This window comes from Eumetopias jubatus, unplaced genomic scaffold (genome assembly GCF_037043125.1).
Source record: "Eumetopias jubatus isolate StellerSeaLion01/CBP00866 unplaced genomic scaffold, mEumJub1_p1.0 scaffold_4, whole genome shotgun sequence".
NCBI classification, from domain to species: Eukaryota; Metazoa; Chordata; class Mammalia; order Carnivora; family Otariidae; genus Eumetopias; species Eumetopias jubatus.
In genome coordinates this window covers 106,482,380-106,503,296 of record NW_028274810.1, presented here as the reverse complement: position 1 = coordinate 106,503,296, position 20,917 = coordinate 106,482,380, and the positions used below count along the sequence as shown (strand labels likewise).

The 20,917-nt window shown below is 56.0% G+C and overlaps 2 protein-coding genes across 5 annotated transcripts; one reads left to right on the top strand and one right to left on the bottom strand.

The window, feature by feature from the left end:
* The first annotated feature begins 957 nt into the window (after positions 1 to 957).
* MMP23B (matrix metallopeptidase 23B) lies at positions 958 to 3,414 on the top strand. The gene is made up of 8 exons (XM_028108535.2): positions 958 to 1,251; positions 1,602 to 1,741; positions 1,814 to 1,953; positions 2,018 to 2,185; positions 2,556 to 2,720; positions 2,798 to 2,908; positions 3,018 to 3,144; positions 3,227 to 3,414. The coding sequence occupies exons 1-8, from the start codon at positions 1,093 to 1,095 to the stop codon at positions 3,399 to 3,401; spliced, it is 1,185 nt and encodes a 394-aa protein (XP_027964336.1). The 5' UTR covers positions 958 to 1,092; the 3' UTR covers positions 3,402 to 3,414.
* Positions 3,415 to 4,447: 1,033 nt separating this feature from the next.
* Positions 4,448 to 20,548, bottom strand: CDK11B (cyclin dependent kinase 11B). Of its 4 annotated transcripts, none has more exons than XM_028108240.2 (20): positions 20,427 to 20,548; positions 19,794 to 19,917; positions 18,867 to 18,982; positions 17,528 to 17,655; positions 16,287 to 16,425; positions 10,343 to 10,479; positions 9,752 to 9,874; positions 9,340 to 9,435; positions 9,097 to 9,261; positions 8,788 to 8,853; positions 8,053 to 8,228; positions 7,552 to 7,642; positions 6,511 to 6,632; positions 6,181 to 6,286; positions 5,807 to 5,928; positions 5,616 to 5,723; positions 5,422 to 5,538; positions 5,152 to 5,300; positions 4,888 to 5,077; positions 4,448 to 4,791 (listed from the first exon to the last, which is right to left on the bottom strand). In XM_028108240.2, the coding sequence occupies exons 2-20, from the start codon at positions 19,902 to 19,904 to the stop codon at positions 4,699 to 4,701; spliced, it is 2,355 nt and encodes a 784-aa protein (XP_027964041.1). In that variant the 5' UTR covers positions 19,905 to 19,917; positions 20,427 to 20,548; the 3' UTR covers positions 4,448 to 4,698. The 4 variants fall into 4 exon arrangements, with proteins under 4 accessions (XP_027964041.1, XP_027964040.1, XP_027964043.1 ...); XM_028108239.2 differs by lacking the exon at positions 20,427 to 20,548 and adding an exon at positions 20,086 to 20,401; XM_028108242.2 differs by lacking the exons at positions 19,794 to 19,917; positions 20,427 to 20,548 and having other exon boundaries at positions 17,528 to 17,683; positions 18,867 to 18,953.
* Positions 20,549 to 20,917: the final 369 nt, after the last annotated feature.

Sequence of the window (20,917 nt, the reverse complement as noted above, 5' to 3'; positions counted from 1 at the left end):
GCGGGGCGCAGCTCTCACTCAGCTGGGCTCAGCGGCCAGGCAGGGCGCTTTCCAAGAACCACCCGAAATGCCCCCCCGCCGCCAGTCTCCCGGCTGTGGGCCAGCAACTTGGCGCTGACCCCGCTGGCCTGGTGTGCTGCCGTCACTCTGGGCGCAAGGCCTGGATGGAGAGCGGAACGCCAAGCCCCCCGGCCGGGTCTGGCCTTCTGCCTCTCTACTCCCTCCCCCCACCAATCCCCGCCTGCTCTCACCCTCTCAGGCCTCCTGGGGCCCAGTTCCCCCAGCCCGGAGGAGCCCTCGCCACCCTCCCGCCACCCTCCCGCCACCCTCCCGCCTGGCTCAGCTCCTCCAGCCTGCAGGCCGTCCCGTCGAGGCTTCCGGCCTCAGGACACTGCTCCCCTGCCTCCCCACCCAGGCCCACTCCAGCCCTTGGCTCCAGCCAGGGGTTCCTGGCTCCCCACCCCACCCCGCACTTCATTCGCTTCCCTTCTACTCCCCGTGGGATCTCTTCTCTCCAGCGCCCACAGCCTGATCCTCTGTAGCGCTGTCCCCATGCCGCCTGCCCCCTCCCCTGCCTCTCACCCCGCCCCCCCCCCCCCCGGCGCCCAGTACTCACTCTCCTCATCCCCACCCCTCTCTGGGGCACCCGGTCAGGCAGCCGCGCGGGCAGGGACAGGTCCTGAGTCGCCTAGAATGGAAGCTCCGCTCCCAGGTCTCGTGCAGCCTCCAGGGGGCTGGAGGAATTCCATCCAGGACAAAAGCTGGTCTCAGGACCCCAACTGACTACCCTTCCTTCAGCCTGAGCCTCTGACATCTATTCCTTCCCTCGCTGCCGGTCCCTCCTCGCCCCCCCTCCCCAAGTGACCCCGCCCAGCAGGCCCTGCCCATGCTGCTGCCACCGACCCGCAGGCCCCGGGTCCGCACCCCAGGCTGGCGGCCGGGCTGTCCTGACAGCGGGGACGGACGGCCAGCTGGTTCCCTTCAGGGGCACGCGCCTCCCCCTGCACCCACCCCTGTAACCCGAGCTGCTCACAGCGCCTCCCCGCGCAGCCCCACTGGGCGCTAGGCCCCGACAGCGAGTCCGCAGGCGCCATGGGCCTCGGGGCCTGCATGTCCTTGGCGGCGTCGGGGGCCCGAGCCCAGGCTCGCCGGCTGGAAGCCGTGCTGGGCGCCCTGTGCCTGCTGCCGGTGCTCCTGCTGCTGGCCCGGCTCGGGGCCCCGGCGGCCCGGCTGGGGGCCAGCGCGGCGCAGGTGAGAGCGGGTGGGGATGGGCAGAGGGGTGGGCGCCCGGGGGGGGGGGTCCAAGAGCCTGCGTGTCCCGGGGCGGGAGTGGGGGGCGGTGCAGGAGGAGGGGGAAGCCAGCATCGGGCCTCCGGCTCCGCCCACTCCGACCTGGCCTGTGGTTAGTAACCTTTTTTTTCCTGGCTGTAAAAGCAGCAGACTGGGGTAGAAAACCTGGAAACGCAGAAAGACCGAGGGAGGGAATTTCAACGCTCCCTGAACCACGCACCCGCCCTGTTTTCTTTAGTTCTTTTTCCGAGTGTTTTCAGACGTGGGGATGATCCCTGCTCCGTCCCCACGAGCACTCGCTTTCCTTGAAGGGAGACATCGCCGCACCCTACCCCGCTGGTGTCTTCGCCACCCCAGGACCCGGTCCTCTGCCCCTCCAGGGGCCCCGCAGACGCCGCTACACGCTGACCCCAGCCAGGCTGCGCTGGGACCACTTCAACCTCACCTACAGGTGTGACCAAGGCCCAGGATGGTGGGGGGGGGGGAGCCTGGCCACCACCCCTGACCTGAGTCTCCATCCCAGGATCCTCTCCTTCCCACGGAACCTGCTGAGCCCCAGGGAGACCCGGCGGGGCCTGGCCACCGCCTTCCGCATGTGGAGTGACGTGTCCCCCTTCAGCTTCCGAGAGGTGGCCCCTGAGCAGCCCAGCGACCTCCGCATAGGTGGGCGCCGTGCCCCCGCCCCCACCTGGCCCCGCGGCCCCCTCTCAGCCCTGTGCTCCCCCAGGCTTCTACCCGGTCAACCACACGGATTGCCTGGTCTCCGCACTGCACCACTGCTTTGATGGCCCAACAGGCGAGCTGGCTCATGCCTTCTTCCCTCCGCACGGCGGCATCCACTTCGATGACAGCGAATACTGGGTCCTGGGCCCCACGCGCTACAGCTGGAAGAAAGGTGATGGCCTGGCCTCCTGTGGGGCCCTGTGCACCACGGTGGGCACAGCAAGAGGGCTTTGGGGGGGGTGGCTGTGATTTGGGGTCAAGTAGGCAGGAAGGGGGGTGCTGGGAGGCGGCCATAGGCCTGGGTTCCAGGAGCCCTGAGCACCCCGCCCCCCGCCCCCGCCCCCTGCTGCTGGAGACGGAGCTGGAGCTACATTCCTGGGCACCGAGCTCACTGCCTCTGGAACATTCTTATCTTCCCATGGCTGTGCTGAGGGAGGCTCCGTGGCCACAGTGCAGCAGATGTGGCCACGGCAAGCACGGCTTGCCGGCAGAGTGGGGCGGGCTGGGCCAGGGTTCGAGGGGCTGACCCGCCGGACCTGCAGGCGTTTGGCTCACCGACCTGGTGCACGTGGCGGCCCACGAGATTGGCCACGCGCTGGGCCTGATGCACTCGCAGCATGGCCGGGCGCTCATGCACCTCAATGCCACTCTGCGTGGCTGGAAGACGCTGTCACAGGACGAGCTGTGGGGGCTGCACCGACTCTACGGTGAGTGCTGTGGGGGGGGGGGCGGGCTAGCGGGCAGGCTGGTGGGCCGGCCCTAAGGCCACCATGCCCTCCGGCAGGCTGCCTGGACCGGCTGTTCGTGTGCACATCCTGGGCTCGGAGGGGCTTCTGTGACACCCGCCGGAGGCTTATGAAGAGGCTCTGCCCCAGCAGCTGTGACTTCTGCTACGGTGAGGCCGGGTCCCCACTCTGGGCATGGGGCATGGCTCTGGTCGGGGGGAGTGGGGGGGGGGACACTGATGTGGCCCTCTGACCCCGCCCCCTTCCGCTGCCAAGCAGAGTTTCCCTTCCCCACGGTGGCCGCCACTGCACCACCACCCAGGACCAAGACCAGGCTGGTGCCTGAGGGCCGGAATGTGACCTTCCGCTGTGGCCAGAAGATCCTCCACAAGAAAGGCAAAGTGTAGTGAGTGGCCGTGCCCCATGACCCCCCGAGGGTGGGCAGCGGGGGCTCGGGACCCTGCCCAGCCCTGCCACCCTCCCCGCAGCTGGTACAAGGACCAGGAACCCCTGGAGTTCTCCTACCCCGGCTACCTGGCGCTGGGCGAGGCACACCTGAGCATCATCGCCAATGCCATCAACGAGGGCACGTACACGTGTGTGGTGCGCCGGCGGCAGCGTGTGCTCAGCACCTACTCCTGGCGAGTCCGAGTGCGGGGCTGAGCGCGCTGCGGGGCTGAGGCTGCTGATAAAGCACTTTCTCAATGAAGTCTGCGCACCCTTTCTTGGGAGGGAGGGTGGCCAGCCTTGGGCCCCGTGGAGGGGGGGCACTCAGCCTGTGCTCAGGTTGATGTGGGGAGCCGATTTCCCCACAGTTCCTTGAGGGTGAGGATGCGGTTCTGAGAGGCTAAGACCAAAGAGGGTTTTTCCTGGCTGGTCCTGGAGAAATGGGGTAAACTAAGGCCCAAATGTAAACAGCATCTCTGGGAGAGCAGGCTGAGCCCAAGGAGTCCGGGGTCCCTGGTGGGTCTTGGGTTTGCTCAGGGTTGGGGTGAGGCAGGAAGGCTGAGAAGGGCAGGCCACTATGCCTGCAAGGCCTCCAGAGGGAGTGGGATGGGGGTTGGGGCAAGTGAGGCCCGGGAGCGAAAGCCCAGACAGCAGTTGGGGGAGGAGGCTGGTGGTGCCACCAGAAGGGACGTGGGGCAGGCAGACGCCCCAGGCACTGGCAAGCACCCCCCTTTGCCAGAGTGACGCCCTGTCCAGCTAGACCGGGAGCCGGAGACCTGGCGGGCCAGGAAGAACCCGGCAACATGGGGTCAAGGCCACCCTCTCCCCCCGTCCTCCCCCGAGAATGCGGGCCTGAGGCCCCCCAGGCGGCGCGAGCGCACGACTAGTCTGCCAGGGGCCAGCTGTGGAAAGGACATGCCAGAGCCTTCCTCCAAGACTATTTTACTGCATCTTAAAACGTGTTAACAACCTCGCGCAAAACCCACCGTGGCCAAGAGCTCGCATGCCCGGCTCTGGGGGGCCATGGATGCCTTGAGTGAGGGGCAGGAAGGTGTGAAGCAGGGGCCTGAAGATTAAAGTAGAAAAATTCTGCCTCCCACCCCCGCCCCATTCCACATCAAGGCCAGGACCCTCGTGGCACAGCCCCCGGTGGTGACCACGTGAGTCTGCGTGTCCGGGGGTATGCTGTCCACACCGGCCGCCAACGGATGCCCGCCCACTCCTTGCAGGGCAAGTCTGACACATCTAAAAAAAATACAGCCTTTCCTTCCACAAGGAAAATGTGATTTAATTCTACAAATTTACAAGCCAAGATAAAATAAAAATAAAACGTGGAAAAGCAAACAGACGGGCAGTCTGAGACTTGAGGTGGAGACCCACGGCCACGCCGGCTGTGTCCGCTCAGAGCAGGGCCCGGGTCTGGCCGCACACGTTGCCTCCGGCACCGGCCCGGGGCCCGGCTGAGTCGCACCGGGCAGCCCCCGCAGGGCTGGTGCAGGCTCTGTGCCGACCCTCAGAACTTGAGGCTGAAGCCGGGCCCCGCGGCCGAGGCTCCCTGGTTTGTGGTCGTGAGGTGGAAACCCGTCTCCTTCAAATCGTCGTCGCCCTGGGGAGCAAGTGGTGCTGTGGGGCCCTGGCTGCGCCAGCCCTGCCCCGGGGAGCCCCCACCCCCCTTCCCTCCTCTGCCGGCCCTGCCCCTCACCAGCTGGCTATAGCCCAGGCCTCCCTCTGGGGGCCGTGGGCTCGTGCCACGCTTCACCCTTTGCTGCTCACTCTTGGCGGGCCACGTGGGGAACATGGAGGGGTCGATGGGGAGGGGGGTCTCTCGGAAGTACTCATGCTTGAGGCCGTCCTCGGCACTGACTCTCCGCCCAGGGAAGTAGGTCAGGAACCTGGGGGAACAAGAGCACTTGGTACCCAGCACGGGGGCGGGGGTGGGGGGCGGGGCGCCCACAGGTTGACACACTTGTTCATGAGGTCAAAGCCCTGGTCTGAGAGCAGCGCCCCAAAGCGTTTACGGAGATTGTTATAGGGATATTCGGTGAAGGTCATCTTCTTGACCGCGGGGAGGTCATTGTAGCCAGGCCAGATTTTCTCACTGGGGGTCCCCAGGTCCTAAGAGAGAGAGACAGACAGGCAAGTCTCAGAACGGCCACAGCCTGCGGGGGAGGGGTCTGCTCCGGGGGGCCTGCACATACCTGCCAGGGCGCCCCACGGGCGGAAGCCACAGACGCACCTTAAACACTTTGTTGATCTGATCGATTTCCGACTTCCCAGGGAATAGCGGCTTCTGAGTCAGCAGCTCCCCAAAGATGCAGCCCACCGACCACATGTCCACAGCCGTGGAGTACTCCTGGGAGGCCAGGGGTGCACTCAGGGGGCTGGTGGGGCAGCAAACACGGGTTAGGCCCCCCAGCCCCCAGCACTCACCTTGGCGCCAAGCAGCAGCTCTGGGGCACGGTACCACAGGGTCACCACGACTGGAGTGTAGGCCTTCAGAGGGGACCCGTATTCCCTTGCCAGCCCGAAGTCGCCGACCTGCAACGATGGAGGGCAGGCTGTGGGCAGACCTCTGAGGCCCGGGTGTCGGGCGCCCTGTGGGGTGAGCCGTGGGGGCTCACCTTGAGGATGCCAGCGTGGCTCAGCAGCAGGTTGGAGGTCTTCAGGTCCCGGTGCAGGATCCAGTTGTCATGCAGATGTTTCACACCACGCAGCAGCTGGATCATCAGGGTCTTCACCTCCCCTAGAGGGCAGTGGGTTACTGTCCTAGGTCATCTGCTTGCCTCAGCAGCGACCAGGCTTCTTGGGGTGCATTCACCCCAGGAGCGCTCCCAGCTCAGCAGGGCCCTCCCACGCACACACACTCACGCACACGGTGTGACGGGCTGAGTCACAAGGTCAGGGACACCACCAGCAGCCGGGCAGCCCACGGGTGGGATGTTCCTCGTGGGGGACGCCAGAGGGCTGCATCCGTAGGAGTGCCTAGGGGCCCCACCTGGCAAGAACGGCTGTTTCATGGTCTCCATCAGGCTCTTGAGGTCGTGCTCCACGTAGTTCATCACGATGTAGATCTTGTCCATGTTGCTGCCCACGACTATTTCCTAAAAAACAAAAGTTTGTGGGCGCCATGCTCACCTCCAGGCCCCACCTCTGCAACCACCGACTCCAGGAGTACAGACATGCAGAGACGGCAAGGGCCTGTAAAGTGCGATGACCATCAAGGGACTGACATCTGGGGTGAGGGGGCTCGCGCCTCGTTTCTGCACAACACGGGTTAAGTGTGACTCACAGGCTGCTCTCGGGGCACAGGCTGGCGCTGCCTTACCCTGACCGTGACGATGTTGGGGTGCTGCGCCTTGAGGATGGTGTTGATCTCCCTCAGAGATGTGATTGGAAAGCCCTCTTTCTCCTTCTCCATCTTCAGCCGCTTCAAAGCCACAATTTCATCTGAAAACAATTCAAAGACAGGTTGAGCAAACCTTCCACAAACACACACTTGCCTGGGGCTTGGGAAGCACTTGTTGTGCACCGAGAAGTCTTGTTTTAACTGGAAAGTCCCGTAACATGTCAGCACCCAGAAAAAAACCCAACCCTGTTGCCTGACAGAAACATGAGGCCTATTTCCAGACCAGCTTTTGTCCAAAACAGCTAAGGAGGACTGTCCCATTTCTCTCTCTAGCCCTACTGTGATTCGCCAGGAGACACGGCAAACCTCAACATCCCAACACGGAAACATTCATCAGGGTCTCAGGATCTCAGGTGGCCTCCCTGAGTTTCCAAGACCCAGATGTGGGCGGTAGGGAAGCTTCTGGTCCACGATTCACACGCCTGCTCAGGTGCTAGCACTCAAAGCAGACTCCACAGTCCCTTCTGGAGCCGAGGCACCTGCCGTCACAAGCAAGCAGCAGAGCCTACAGTCAGGCTGACCTCTGGACTCCACAGACATCAAGGAGTCAACTGCTCAGGGGCCCGTGCTTGCCAGGTAAGGCAAGGCCATGACCGGGCATCTGGGGAGGGAAGACTCTCAGCAGAGTAGGAACTATAGGAACTGTGTGTTCAGTGACCTTGATACTGAGGGTGCCAAGGGTCAGGATGGCCCAGGCTTGGATCTCAGTCCAGGCCTGGATCTCAGTCCCTGCAAGCTGGCTGTGGCTGGAGCAAGACGCCCTGCCTCCCTCCCTCCCAGAGCCCGCATGTGGGCCCAGCAAACGCCAGGCTGGGCCTAAGAAAGGGCGGTGGGTGCACCCAAAGACAATGCTCCTCAGGAGAAACTCCTTCCTGCCCGAGGACAGGTCTTCTGTGCCGCCTGGGTCCTGTCCCGCATTTGCCCTTCCCACCTCGGGGGCTCACTTGATACTGCACGCACCTGTTTTCTTGTCCTTTGCTCTGTACACCACCCCGTAAGTGCCTTCTTCGATCCTATTCAGGCACTGGAATTCCTCCACGCTCCGACAGCCCTGCAAGGAAGCACACCGTGGGGACACAGCAGCCGTGGCCACGCTCACACCTGCTTGAGCTGGTGCAGCAGTCCCTGCCCAGAACGTGTCTGGTGGCAGGGCCAGCAGCAGCCCTCCTCCCGGCTTCTTCAGTGAGCACATGCTCTTGGCTTAAGAAATAAAACCAACGTGGACACAACCTGGTCCCGGGCATGTCCTCCTGAGCCAGAGCCAGGCCTGGCCGCCCTGCGCTAACAACGGGGACAGGAACGCCCGCGGCAGCACACCACCGAAGCCCCGGCACCTTCCCTCGAGGCACAGGTGACCCCGGCGGCAGATGGCCACACCAGGGGCCCCGCTCACGCTCTCAGCCCCCAGCCCTGTCCACCGTCGGCAAAGTCGAGCCAGCCCTGGGGTGGGGGACGCCTGACCTGCAGGGCAGGGAGGTACTTGGGCAGCTCTTGTTTGAGTTCAATGGGTGACAAGGCAGGAGAGTCGGGCACGAAGTCGCCCTCAGTCAGGGCGCTGCTCTGCGGGGTGCCCTCGCCGGCTTCTTCCTCCCCGTCCTCGCTGTCTCCGGAGTCTCGGTCAAATCGGGACTCTGGAACTTCAAATGTTAAACCCAACTGTGGAAGCAGGAATAAGCAGGGTCATCACCCCTCTCCTGCTCTGGGGTGGGGGGGACACCGAGTGCCCAGCAGAGCCGCACGGGAGAGACCCCAGGTGCTGCACACAGCTGCGTACCCCACCGCTCTGGACAGAGGGCACCGGGGGGGGTCCTGGGGCTCGCCACCTCAGCCGTGAGCACTGGGAGCCACTGACTGGGGCCAGGGCTCAAGGGCGGCCTGTCAGGCCCCCGAGGGCATGGCCCGGCTGCTGCCTACGGGAAGTGCCCGCCCTGCGGATGGAGCGCAGCTCAGAGGCCAGGGCGGAGGGCACCTCCCTGCCGTGTCTAAGCCACTGGGACGCTGAGGATGACACTGACTTAGCACTGTCCCTGGTCAGGGGTGCTGGCCCTCCGCGGTCACAAGCGCGTCTCTCGGAGTCGGCTGCCTGCGCCTCGGGGGAGGGCCGCGCACACAAGATGGTGATCTACTGGCTTTAGAAAGGGTCACGGTCGCTGAGGGGCAGCCGAGGGAAGGCCCGCCCAGGGGGGTGCCACTCACCGACCAGGACGTGGTTCTCGCTCTCCCGCTCCCCGTCCTCACTCATCTCGTCCTCGCTCACTTCCTCTGCAAGAGACAGCGGGCGTCTGCTCAGACCTGCAGGGCCGTTCAGAACCCCCACGAGCACAAACAAGGGTCTGCTTTAGCTACCCGGAAGCAAGAGCCGCTGTAAACCGTCCATTTTAGGGTCTCATGTGAGTCCCAGATACCAAGGCATTTTCTGTTCGGAAATATTTTAAATTGAGAGCTCAAACGGTTTCTGTGCAGGTTCTAGACACCGAGCGCAACCGCCGGGCCCTGTGCCCTCACCAGCCGACTGTCCGGACGCGTCCTCGGAGTTGCTCCCGGTCTCCTCCTCCTCCTCCTCCTCCTCCTCCTCCGAGTCTTCGCTGCTGCTCCCCTCCTCCTCCTCCTCCTCCTCCTCCTCCTCCTCCTCTTCCTCCTCCTCCTCCTCCGAGCCCGACCCCGACTCCGCTTCGGGAAGAAAAGAGCCGGAAGTGCACGGTGGGGACCGGTGGGCCCTCCCCGCGCGGCGGCGGAGCCAGCGCCTACCTGACGAGGACTCGGCGGAGCTGGTTTTCCTCTCGCTGTCGCTGACGTCTTGTAGGTCGGACAGCAGGTCTCTCTCTTCCATTTTCTCTTCTTTTACTTGTGGAACAAACCACCGAAGGTGAACGTGGCAAGTGCCTTACAATAAACAAGCCCCGACGGCGTCTTCCACGCAGAGACTAACTGGTCTGCGTGACGCACGGCTCCCCCCAGCTGAGCTGGAAGACACCGTGGCAAACGTCCCCACCGACAGACACAAACGTACTTCACACAAGTGACAGCCCCGTCACGTGACACGGGACAACCGGAGCGTATCATCTCATCGTACACAAAAACACCAAGTGCTTGTGCTAAAACAGCTGTCAGCGGAGTGCCATGCCATGCCGGCCCCCAGACGTGCACTGTGCACCCTCACCTGGCTTCCGGCCGTCTGTCAGCTCAAACCTCTCTCGGGGTGGCCGGAGCGGGCTGCGACTCCAGTGGCTTGCTTTCACTTTGTCGCCATAGTCCTCTCTCATTGTTCGGTGATGCGTAGAAACTGGGGCACAGAACACAGCGGGACATGGAGCTGGCAGCGTCCTCTCCGGCAGGGGCCCAGCTCGGTCAGGTCTCACCCGCACCCTTGCCGGTGGTGATGCACCACACGTGCCCTGGTGACAGAGGCCTGGAGGCTGTGAGCTGTCCCTGAGGACCCATGGGGACCTTCCAGACTCTTCTCCATTGGTCAAAAAGGGGCCACGACCCACCTCTTCGAGCCTGTGCCTGACCAGCGTGGGCCGCAGACGCAGCTGTCCAGCACCAGGCCCGGGAAGGCCCCAGCCGCACGCCCTCACCTCGCACCTGCGGCGGCCGCAGCCTTCCTCGGCAGGGAATTACGCGGGTCAGGCTTAACTGCGGAGCCCCACGGCCCGTCCCCACTTTGCTCGGCTGCCGTCCTGAGCGCCCCGTCCCTCAGCGTCACCGGCGCAGCCCTGGGCTCACCCGTGGGAGCGGCGCCCACCCGCACCTTCCCTCCGGGCCTCGCGCTCCTTGCGCCGCTCCTCGGCCCGCCGCTCCCGCTCCTTCTGTTCCCGCTGCTCCTTCTGCTGCTCGCGCATCTTTCGTTCTCTCTCCCGCTTCCTCTCCAGCTGCTCAAGGCGGTCCCTGCAACAAGCACAGGCCAACTCTCTCTCCACAGACACCACGTTTTCCTTTTTTGCCCCGAGTGCTTTTTTGTTCAAATTTAAAAGCCGTCCATTTAGATTATGCAAACCACGGACGACTGCTGAAAAGCAGAAGACAGACGTGCACACACCCTGACAACCACAGCAGGGTAAAGCTAGGGGCGCCTGGGTGGCTCAGTCAGTTAAGCATCTGACTTTTTTTTTTTTTTTTTTTAAAGATTCTCATTTATCCATTTAACAGAGATAGAGACAGAGCACAAGTAGGCAGAGAGGCAGGCAGAGGGAGAGGGAAAGCAGGCTCCCCGCCAAGCAGGGAGCCCGATGCGGGGGGCTCCATCCCAGGGCCCCGGAATCATGACCCGAGCCAAAGGCAGCCGCCCAAACGACTGAGCCACCCGGCGCCCCAAGCATCTGACTCTGGCTTTCGGCTCGCTCGGGTCATGACTTCAGGGTCGTGAGACTGAGCCCCACGTCAGGCTCCGTGTTTAGCGCAGAGTCTGCTTGTCTCCCTCTCTCTGCCCCCCGCACCCGTTTGTGCGTTCTAATAAAATCTTTTTTTTTTTTAAACATTTTTATTTACTTGACGGAGAGGGATTGAGAGAGTGCGTGCACTCACGCACAAGCAGGGGGAGCGGCAGGCAGAGGGAGAGGGAGAAGCAGACTCCACGCTGAGCAGGGAGCCCGATGTGGGGGCCCCTGGGATCATGACCTGAGCTGAAGGCAGAGGCTTCACTGACTGAGCCACTCAGGCGCCCCTCAAATAAATAAAATCTTTTTTTTTTTTAAAGATTTCATTTATTTGTTAGAGAAAGAGAGCACAAGCAGGGGGAGCAGCAGGCAGAGGGAGTAGCAAGCTTCCCGCGGAGCAGGGAGCCCGATGTGGGACTCAATCCCAGGACCCCGAGAGCATGACCTGAGCCGAAGGCAGCCAGCCGCTTAACCGACTGAGCCACCCAGTCATCCCACAAATAAATAAAATCTTAAAAAATAATAATAATAAAGCAAAACACTAGCACAATGAGTTAAGTGCCAATGAGGAATGAGCCTACTGCTTCCAGATGCGTTTAGCAGATCTGCTAGGTATGGATGACACCACAATTTAAATCCACCTTTATCACTAAGTTTTCAGGGGCTACAGAGGGGGTAGAAGAGTCCAGCTGAGGGAGGTCGGGAGGAGGATCTAGACTCAGGCCAGGGGCCCCGTCGACCCTCCTTACTCGATTCTATGGCAGATGGACCCCCCAGGCGATTCCCCAGCCCAGCCTGGCATGGAGGTCAGCGGGCCTGAGTGTGATATGTGAAGGGCAGCGGGGAAAGCTGCTTCATGAAGGCGGCAAGAGTCATTCGAGTACTGCGGTGTGTGTGGCTAACTGCACCACAACGCGGCAGATAGTGAAAACTGGCCAGTTAGTTTCATGTCCCTACGTGTCCAAATATAAAAAGCTAATATATTTAATTAAAAAAAAAAAAGTAAGTACCAGTACACACAAACAGAAATGAGCAAAACAATGGCGAAAACGGAACATAGCCCGTGGTCCAGTCACCAATACTGTACAACTTTGGAGCCCATCAGATGTCACCACTGCAGAAGGCTGGGCTTCTAGAAACTATTCTCTAAGTGCCTGAGTCCAAACTGTTGTGAGATAAAAACTGTAACTTAACATATGAAATCCAACCACAGTACTCCATTTTTCATAAGTTTATGGGATTGTGCAACCGTCACCACAAGCCAGTTTTAAAACATGCCCATCACCTGACAGGCCCCTTCACGCCCACCTGTGGCCAGCTCCTAGCCTGCCCCATGAACCTGCTTCTGTCTGCTTGGGATTCTGTGGATGTTCCTTCTGCTTGCTTTGGGTTGAGTCTGCTTCTCTGTTCTGCTTTCTGCAGAAGCTCGGATGCTGACCTGACAACTTCCTTCTCTGTTATCAGTGCTTAAAAGCCAAAACATCTCACTCCATGCACAGCCTTTTCTGCATCACTAACTTTTGGCACACTCCTTTTGTTTTCATTCAGTTCAAAAAAAAATTTTTTTTCTCCAGTAGACTCCATGTTCAGTGAGGCGCCCAACGCAGGGCTTGAACTCACCACCCTGAGATCAAGACCCGAGTTGAGATCAAGTCGGATGCTTAACCGACTGAGCCACCCAGGCATCCGTTTTTCCTTTTAATTTCTTCTTTGGGCCGTAGGTTATGTAGGAAAGGACTGTTGGGTTTCCATTTGAGCATGTCCTCAGGTTTTTTTTCTGTGTTGATTTCTACTTTAATCCTTTTGGGGTAAGAGGGTGTACTTGGTACAATCTCAATTCTCTCAGATTCAGAACTTGTGTGGCCCACATATGATCTATGTTGGACATTGTTCCCTCTCAAGTGTGTACTCTGCAGCTGTGGGTGGAGTGCTAAATGCAAAGTCAGTGAGACTGAGCTGGTGCAGGTTATTTTCCAGATGTTTTATATCCTTTTCTCTAGTTCTGTCAATGATGACAACGTGGTATTGAAATTTCCAACTAGAATTGATGAACTGCCTATTTCCCCTTTCAGCTATCAGGCACAGACATGTTCACCACCATCACTTCTTTCTGCTGCATGGACCCTTCCATCGTTGGGAAGCCTGTGTCAGCGCCGGTCTGACTTCTGTCAGGTAACTCTGATGTCTCGCCTGAGCCACTTGTGCTCTGCAGCTGCTGTGGGCATGGGACATCTCTGTCCATATGTTTACTTTTGACCTGTTTTTGTCCTGGACTCAGAGGTTCTCCTTACAGACAACTTACTGTATCTTGCTTTGCTATCAAAGGACCTCTCCTCCGGGATATAGAAAACACTCCACAGTTCACGTAATCGTGGATTTGGCTGAATTTACTTTTTGTTGTTATTAATTTTATGCCTTCTGTCTTTTTGGGTCCTGTTTCTCCCTTTTTGGTTTAAATAAGGATTTTTAGAATACCATGTTAATTCCTCTGTTTGTATTACTTTATTAGTTATTTTCTTAGTGGTTGCTCCAGCACGGAAGTATGCACCTTATCGTTCCACTGAATGTAGAGGCTCTGCTCTGACACAGCTCCAGCCCTCCCTTCTCTGTGCAGCCTACACATGCTACGTGTCACATGAGAGCATTTTAATAATCACTGTTTTATGCAATCCTGTGTTTCTTCTAGAAATTAAGAGAAGACATGAGAAGAAACACTTATAGATTATTATGTTAACCTGAGCCTTTACCATTTCCAGTGGTCTTTTCTTCCTTCTTCCTTTTCTTCCCTGATACCTTCTGCTGTCATTTCATTCAACATGAAGGTATTCCTTGAGTATTTAAGGCAGGTCTTGCTAACAATGAATTCCACCAGTTTATCTTCCTTATTCCCCCTCACTTTTGAAGAACAGTTTTGCTGGATACAGAATTCCTGGTTGCCAGGCTTTCTTTCCGCAGTGGGACCATGCCATTCCACCACCTTCTGGCCCCCACTGACTCTGAGAAGTCAGCCTCAATCACACTGAAGCCTCCCTTCTATGTAGATTTTTTCTCCTGCTTTCAAGATTTTCTCTTTGGCTTTCACGTTTCACTGTGATGTCACTTTATTTATCCTACTTGGGGTATGAGCTTCTAGGATGTGTAGATAAATGTTTTTCTTTTCTTTTCTTTTCAAGATTTTATTCATTTATTTGACAGAGAGACAGCGAGAGAGGGAACACAGGCAGGAGGAGTGGGAGAGGGAGAAGCAGGCCTCCTCCCGAGCAAAGAGCCTGACGTGGGGCTTGATCCCAGGATCCCGGCTAAGCCACCCAGGTGCCCCAAATGTTTTTCATCTTTGAGGCTCTGTTCATCTTTTGTCAATTCTCTCCATTCTTTAGAAAGCATAATTTCTATCACTCCGTTTCAAATTCCTTGCTAATGTGGAACATTTGATTTCTACTGATGCTTTTCTTCCTTGATACAGGGTCATACTTTCCTATTTCTTTTATATCTCAAAACTTTTTGAAAAAAAAAAAAAAAACAAAAAAACCTTTTTGTTGAAAATTGGGACATATTTCAGGGGCACTCTAACAAAACTTTTTTTTTTTTAAGATTTTATTTATTTGACCGAGAGAGAGAACACAAGCGGGGTGGGGGAGGTGGCAGGCAGAGGGAGAGGGAGAAGCAGACTCCCCACTGAGCAGGGAGACTGACGTGGGGCTCCATCCCAGGACCCTGGGATCATGACCTGAGCTGAAGGCAGATGCTTAACTGACTAAGCAACCCAGGTGCTCCTCTAACAAAATCTTAAAAAAAAAAAAGAAAAGAAAAGAAAAGAAAATTGGATATTTCAGATAACATACTGTAGCAACTTTGGATTCTCATTTTTTCTCTCAGTTGCCATTTGTTTGGCAACACGCCATGCTAATCTGTGAACTCTGTCTCCCGACTAGAGTGCAGCCACTGATGTTTTTTTTCCCATACGTTTTTTATTTTCAGGCTTGGCTTCCTTGGAGTTACTGCTGTGTGTGCACAGCTGTGGGGTCAGCCCATCCTAAACAGAGTCAGCACAGGGCCTGGCAAACATGGGTGTTTCACATGCTAGCAGTGAACCTGGACACAGAGCTCTGCTAACCTCATGATCTCAGACTTTTACCTGAAGACAGCTCGTCCCACAGTGCCTCCACGAGAGAACAAAGGCTCTTGTAACATCTTCGTCAGTTGAGCCCTCAGCCTTGGCTCCTGGGAATGTTGGCACATCTACCCCCCTACTTCTCCCTTCCTTGTAGCAGGCCACCCACCAGCTTTCTTTGGAAATGACCTCAATATACACAGGTGGCCCTACTATTCACATCACAGATCTGGGGCTAAACAGATGCTTTTTCCTGGGAATCTGAGCCCGCAGAGGTGTACTTGGGAGACATGTCCGAGAGTCTGGTGTCTCAGCTCCCAGGCTGCTACCAAGCCCTTGGGATTTCCTTTTGTCTGTCTGAAAGAACTCCAGTCTATTCCTGCAGCCTACAGTCTATTAGAGAACCCGAAGCAATGTATTTCCTTAGTTTTCCTGGCTTAGGCCATCTAGAACAGAGCTTGGTCCAGAGCACACACTCAATAAATATTTGCCCAGTAATTACCCTAAACTAGACTTCTCTTGGGTACAGATTCTGTGTCAGGATTTCTATACGTGCACTGGGCTATCTCCAAGAGCGCCTCCCTATGATTCGAACACAGTGCTCCCCTTCCTCTCACGAGGCACGCCCCATCCTGAGGCACCAAGCTCAGAGGTATTTACAGTCCCTCCTCCCCCTCACCCATCATCAGCTGAGAGGCCTAGGAAAATCACTTCTCCCTCCTCTACCTTCCTTTCCCTCTCCACTGTTAGGTGTTTGGCCCCAAAACTTCATTCCCTGTGTCTGAATTCCCATCTCAGACCCAGCTCCTGCCAGCAAGGCCCCTTCCTTCAGGTCCACGTCACACTCTTACACGGGGTCTCGAGCAACTGCCAGCATGGCTTCGCTCCTGAGTACCTCCCTCACCAGCCTCCACCTGGAGAAACCGACACACAGAGTTCCATTCCCTTCATTATCTTTTCTCAGGAAGATTCACACCCATTTCAGTCTTCAAGATGCAGTAAAAACTCAATCCCTTCAGGACAAATCTCTTGGTTTGCACCACCACGTTTACTGCATCATGACTCTGGGCTCATAAACCACTTCTGCATCACATCTGTGTTATGCTGCCGGGTCACTGTGTATCAAGATGGTCTCTTCTGCCACTCTGATGGCCTACTGGCCCCAGGAGCGCTCCGTTCAGGCTCCTTAGCAAACTGTGCTCGCTCACCTCTCCCTTCTGGAGTGTTCCCGGGCCATCTCCCTCCTCTTCTGCCTCTCCCACTCTCGGCGAGCCTTGTCCTGCTCCTCTCGGTGCCGTTTCCGGCGTTCGTGCTCTCGCTCTTTCTCCTTTGCTCTAGCGTGCTTCCCTAAGGAGGAAGAGAGTGTCATGCAAAGGGGTCCAACTCCCAAAACTTAATTTGCAAATACCCAGTGAAGAAGAGAATACTTAATTAATGACTTGGAGCCTCCAAATCAGGGAAAAACAACGTGGTGACCACTGAATAGAATTGTAACTACATCTTGTTTTTCAACTTTCTGTATTAAATAAACTATGATTGGACTATAGCTGACCAATGAACACAGGGCAGGGGCACCGACAACCCCTGTGGCCGGAAATCCAAGGGTAATTATGAATCCTGAACAGTCAGCTACTACAGCCTACTGCTGACCAGAAGCTTTACTGACAACACATCTTTTGTGTCACACGTGTTCCCTACTGTACTCTTAAACTGTGTAAGCTACACAAAAGAGACTATCATCAGAAGAACTAGAAGGAAGGGAAAGTGTGTTTACGGCACTGTCCTGCATTTACCAGGAAACATCTGTGTGCAAGCGGACCATGGAGTTCCAGCCCGTGCTGTTCAGGGGTCAGGTGTACACCAGTTCCGTAATTAAACAACATCATCATTCATAAAGAACACTGGACAAAGTTCAACTCCTTCTGGTGGATTTCCATCTTGTGTGACAGAACCATGTTCATCAACCGCATTGATAACACGAAACTTAAACCAGGTGCCAGGGCCATGTTTCCCAACACCCCTAAGAACCTCTTAATGGTAGGAGATCAAACCCATTTGGACTTCATCAAACATCTTTTTTTCCTTCAGTTAATTCAACACTGAACTACTATAAAAATTGCATAATAAATACCTGTATTTGTTGAATTAAGACAATACAACGTTTAAACGAACTAACCCACGACAATGTAACAAGGGGAAAAAACACCAGAAGAAAAATGAAACACCTATTCAGAATGATCTACAATAAATTTATGCTTTCAGCTAAAATTTTACTTTCTCTTCTCTTTCAATTGTGTTCTGGAGAAGGCAGCAGATCATGATATAGGAAACAGACCACACTTAAGCGGGAAACCAAAAAAATAAAATAAAAAAGAAAACCCCAAACCAAATGAACAAACAAAAAACTTAAAAAAAAAAAAATTTTAATTAAAAAAAAAAGCTTCTGTACCCCCTTCTGCTGAATGGCTACGATGCCTACGTTTCTCTTTCCTCTTTTCATCTTTCCTGTGATGAGCCTTTTCTTTCCGAGACATTTGCTGCGGTGGTTTGATAGCCAAAGAGTCATCTTCCTCTCCTCTGAAATACACAACAGCATCACACCATGCTAGAGAGAGGGATGAAAGGAGTCTCAGGGTACTGTGGAGCTTCTCTAACCCAGAAACATGCAGCGTTCAGAATACAAAGGAGTGCAATCTGAACTATCATTTTAAACATTATTAACTATGAAACTTAAGCCAAAACTGCTTGTCAAATACAGACTCAGATCAAAAGTGTAAGTGAAAAATCCACGTCCATATGGAACAATGCCTCTCTGAGGAAACTTTAGGGGGCAACAGACATGTCCATTACCCTGACCATAACCGCACAAGTATGTACAAATATGTCAAACTGCACACTTCATATATATATGCATTTGTCACTTATATACCAACAAAGCTGTTAAACAAAAAAAAAGGCACCACAATTTTAATAAAACTTAATGACCCCAAAAGGTCCCTCAACAATATCTTCAACTGCCTGTATGACTGAAATCCTGGGAGACTTCTTGATCTATGTCTCTGTACCTTAATTGCTGGTTAGGTTGGCTTTAATTATCTGATGATGGATAATCTGGTGCTGATGATGGGTACAAGAAGGAATCAGGTGGTGCAGGGAAAAATGTTGGAATACACAGGCCTGGGTAGGACCATTTCTGCTTACAGGACTTGCTCGCTATACTTCAGTACTCTAGCGTGGTTTATCTGTGCACAATTTTAGGCAGTGATTTTATTAATCATCAAAAGCACAGAGAACAATTATTTAAATGTAGTTCGTGAGGGGCGCCTGGGCAGCTCAGTCAGTGAAATGTCTGCCTTTGGCTCAGGTCACGATCCCAGGGTCCTGGGGTGGAGCCCAGTGTTGGGCTCCCTGCTCAGTGGGGAATCTGCTTCTCCCTCTCCCACTGCCCCTACCCCTGCTCTTGCACTCTCTCAAAAATATAAAAATCCTTAAAAACAAACAAACAAACAAATAAACAAACGTAGTTTGTGGATTTAACTGAAGGATAATTGCAAGGAAAGAGATACACACTCATTCAATTTTCATAACAGGGTTGCGGTGGCAAGTGATAACACACAGAGTCTATCTCAACTGTGAGGTAAATCTGAAGTCATGACTACAAATGTTTTCAAAGTAACACTGACAAAAGTCAGACAGGACCCCTGCTATGCGGTGGGACCCAGCTGGCCTCCACAGTGAAGTGCATGTGCAGCCTGGACGCCCTTCCCTGCTGTACACCTCGCCCCCACCTGTCTTCCATGGAGTCCTCTCTTCTGTATGGTGAGTTCCGTATCGTTATCTCCATGCGGTGGTCCCTCAGCTCCCCCTCCTCAAGGGAATCCCGCTTGGAATCCCGGTCATCAGACTAAGAAAGCAAGGAGAAAGTCATTTTCCTCACAGATAAGTGTCTTTTAAATGATAATCAAACCTTGCCAACATCCAAAAACAAAGTTTCACATATGCTTTGAATGGACCAATGTTACAAAATATGAAAAAAAAAACCTTCAGTCAAATCACATGATGCTAAAATTAAAACTCGCTGTAGACTCAGAACCTGAGATGAAAAATGTGAAACCAGCATACAGGACAAGGAATGTTAGACTCTACGCCAAGTATGTTAGTTGTTTATGTAAGCTGAAATTGAGCCCTAAGATACGTTCTATGCCAGACACTCCGTGATATTTCACCAATCGTTAACAAGGGTCAGTGACCAATGTTATCAGAAGAGGTACTTCTGCCGATATCCCTTTCAGAATTACCAAAAGTTTCTCTGAATATGTTACTACGCAAACCGAAGGAGGAAAAGATAAAACGTTAATATTAATTTCAACGTGACTTCCTCCTACACTAAGCACAGAGATGGTGGCACAGACAGAAAAGTATCAGTATGAGAAAAATTAGTCCAACTGTGCTAACGAATGTCGGCTCAAAGTACTTCATTCTCCATGTAGAGCCTGCCGTCTATACACAGCTGCAGCATGTTCTCAATTTGTCCTCAACTTGTAAACTGAGTATTTGAGTGTTTTTGTTAATTTTTAGAATAGATTCTGGGCTCACCTGCGACATTTGGAAGTACAAAAGAACTTCACCGAAGAAGCGTTGTTCTAACGGAAAAACGAGGGCAAAGAAATTAAATCTCCTTTAAGAAAACCACTTACTTAAAAAACACGGCTTACATTTTTTAAGCGTTTTATCTCTGCTTTCTCCTCTTGTTCCTTCCGTCGTTTCTTTTCCTGAAGAATCTCATCTAAAGTTTTCACTTTCCAAGAGTCCTTTTCATCACCCATTGGAGTCAAAACGCTGCAGAGAGAAGGGGAAGTGAAACTCCGTCAGGACACAGCAACTCCGGCTCCGCCTCGCGCGGCTGCCGGGCGAGCCCCGCGGCGGGGCGCGGGGCCCGCGCTCGCACCCCTGTCACACTCCTGCCACTCCCGCACGGGCCTGGGCAAGCTCCCTCGCCCCGGTTACCTTTCCGCCAAAGCTAAGGGCGGCCCCGCGGGGGGCTACGTGAGATCCTCCGTGCAGAGCCCGCAGCTCGCTCCCCGCTGCTCCCCGCGCACGGGGTTTGCCGTCAGGAGGGTCGCGGCCCCCGTCACAGGGTCCGGGAGCCGGGGTGGGGCGCTGCGACACGGCCGCGGCGCCGGGACCCTCGCCCCCCGGGCTCAGCCGCCACGAGCCGGGGTTCGGGCCCGACGCCGCCTCAACCCCCAGCTCCGCGCGGGGCGACGGGGGGCGGCAAGCGACGCCCGGACGCGAGAGCTCAGGGAGCTGGCTGCGCCCGCCGCTCGTTCCGGCCCTCCGCCACTCACCCCTGCACTGCTGCCGCCGCCGCCGCCGCCGCCGCCGCCGCCGCCGCCGCCGCCGCCGCTACCGGTCCCGGAGCCTGAGGAGAAACAGCGCCCGGCGCGCGCCAGTAGCGTCGCCACTTCCTGCGTCGGCGCGGGCTGATGACACACGAGGGCGGAGCCCGCCGCCGCCTCGGGAGCGAGGGGATCCGGCGCGCGGGCCTCACGTCACTTCCGCCCTGGGCTTCCCTCGGTGGTTCCGCCCACCGACCCGGAGCCGCCGCCGCCCCGGGCCGCCTGGTTGGGCCGCGCGCCTACCCTCGCTCCCCCGGGTCCTGTCCCTGCCCCGCTCGGCACCCCGCCGGCCTTCGTGGTTTCAGAGGGCCGCGGAGACGGGGAAGAGAGCGGAAGATAGGCGTCCACATTAGTGACATTTGAAATGGAAAATGCAGACTGTGGCGAATTCGGGCATAAAGAGGGCGAGTGGAACGGAGACCGATTTTCCTGAGTTCTTG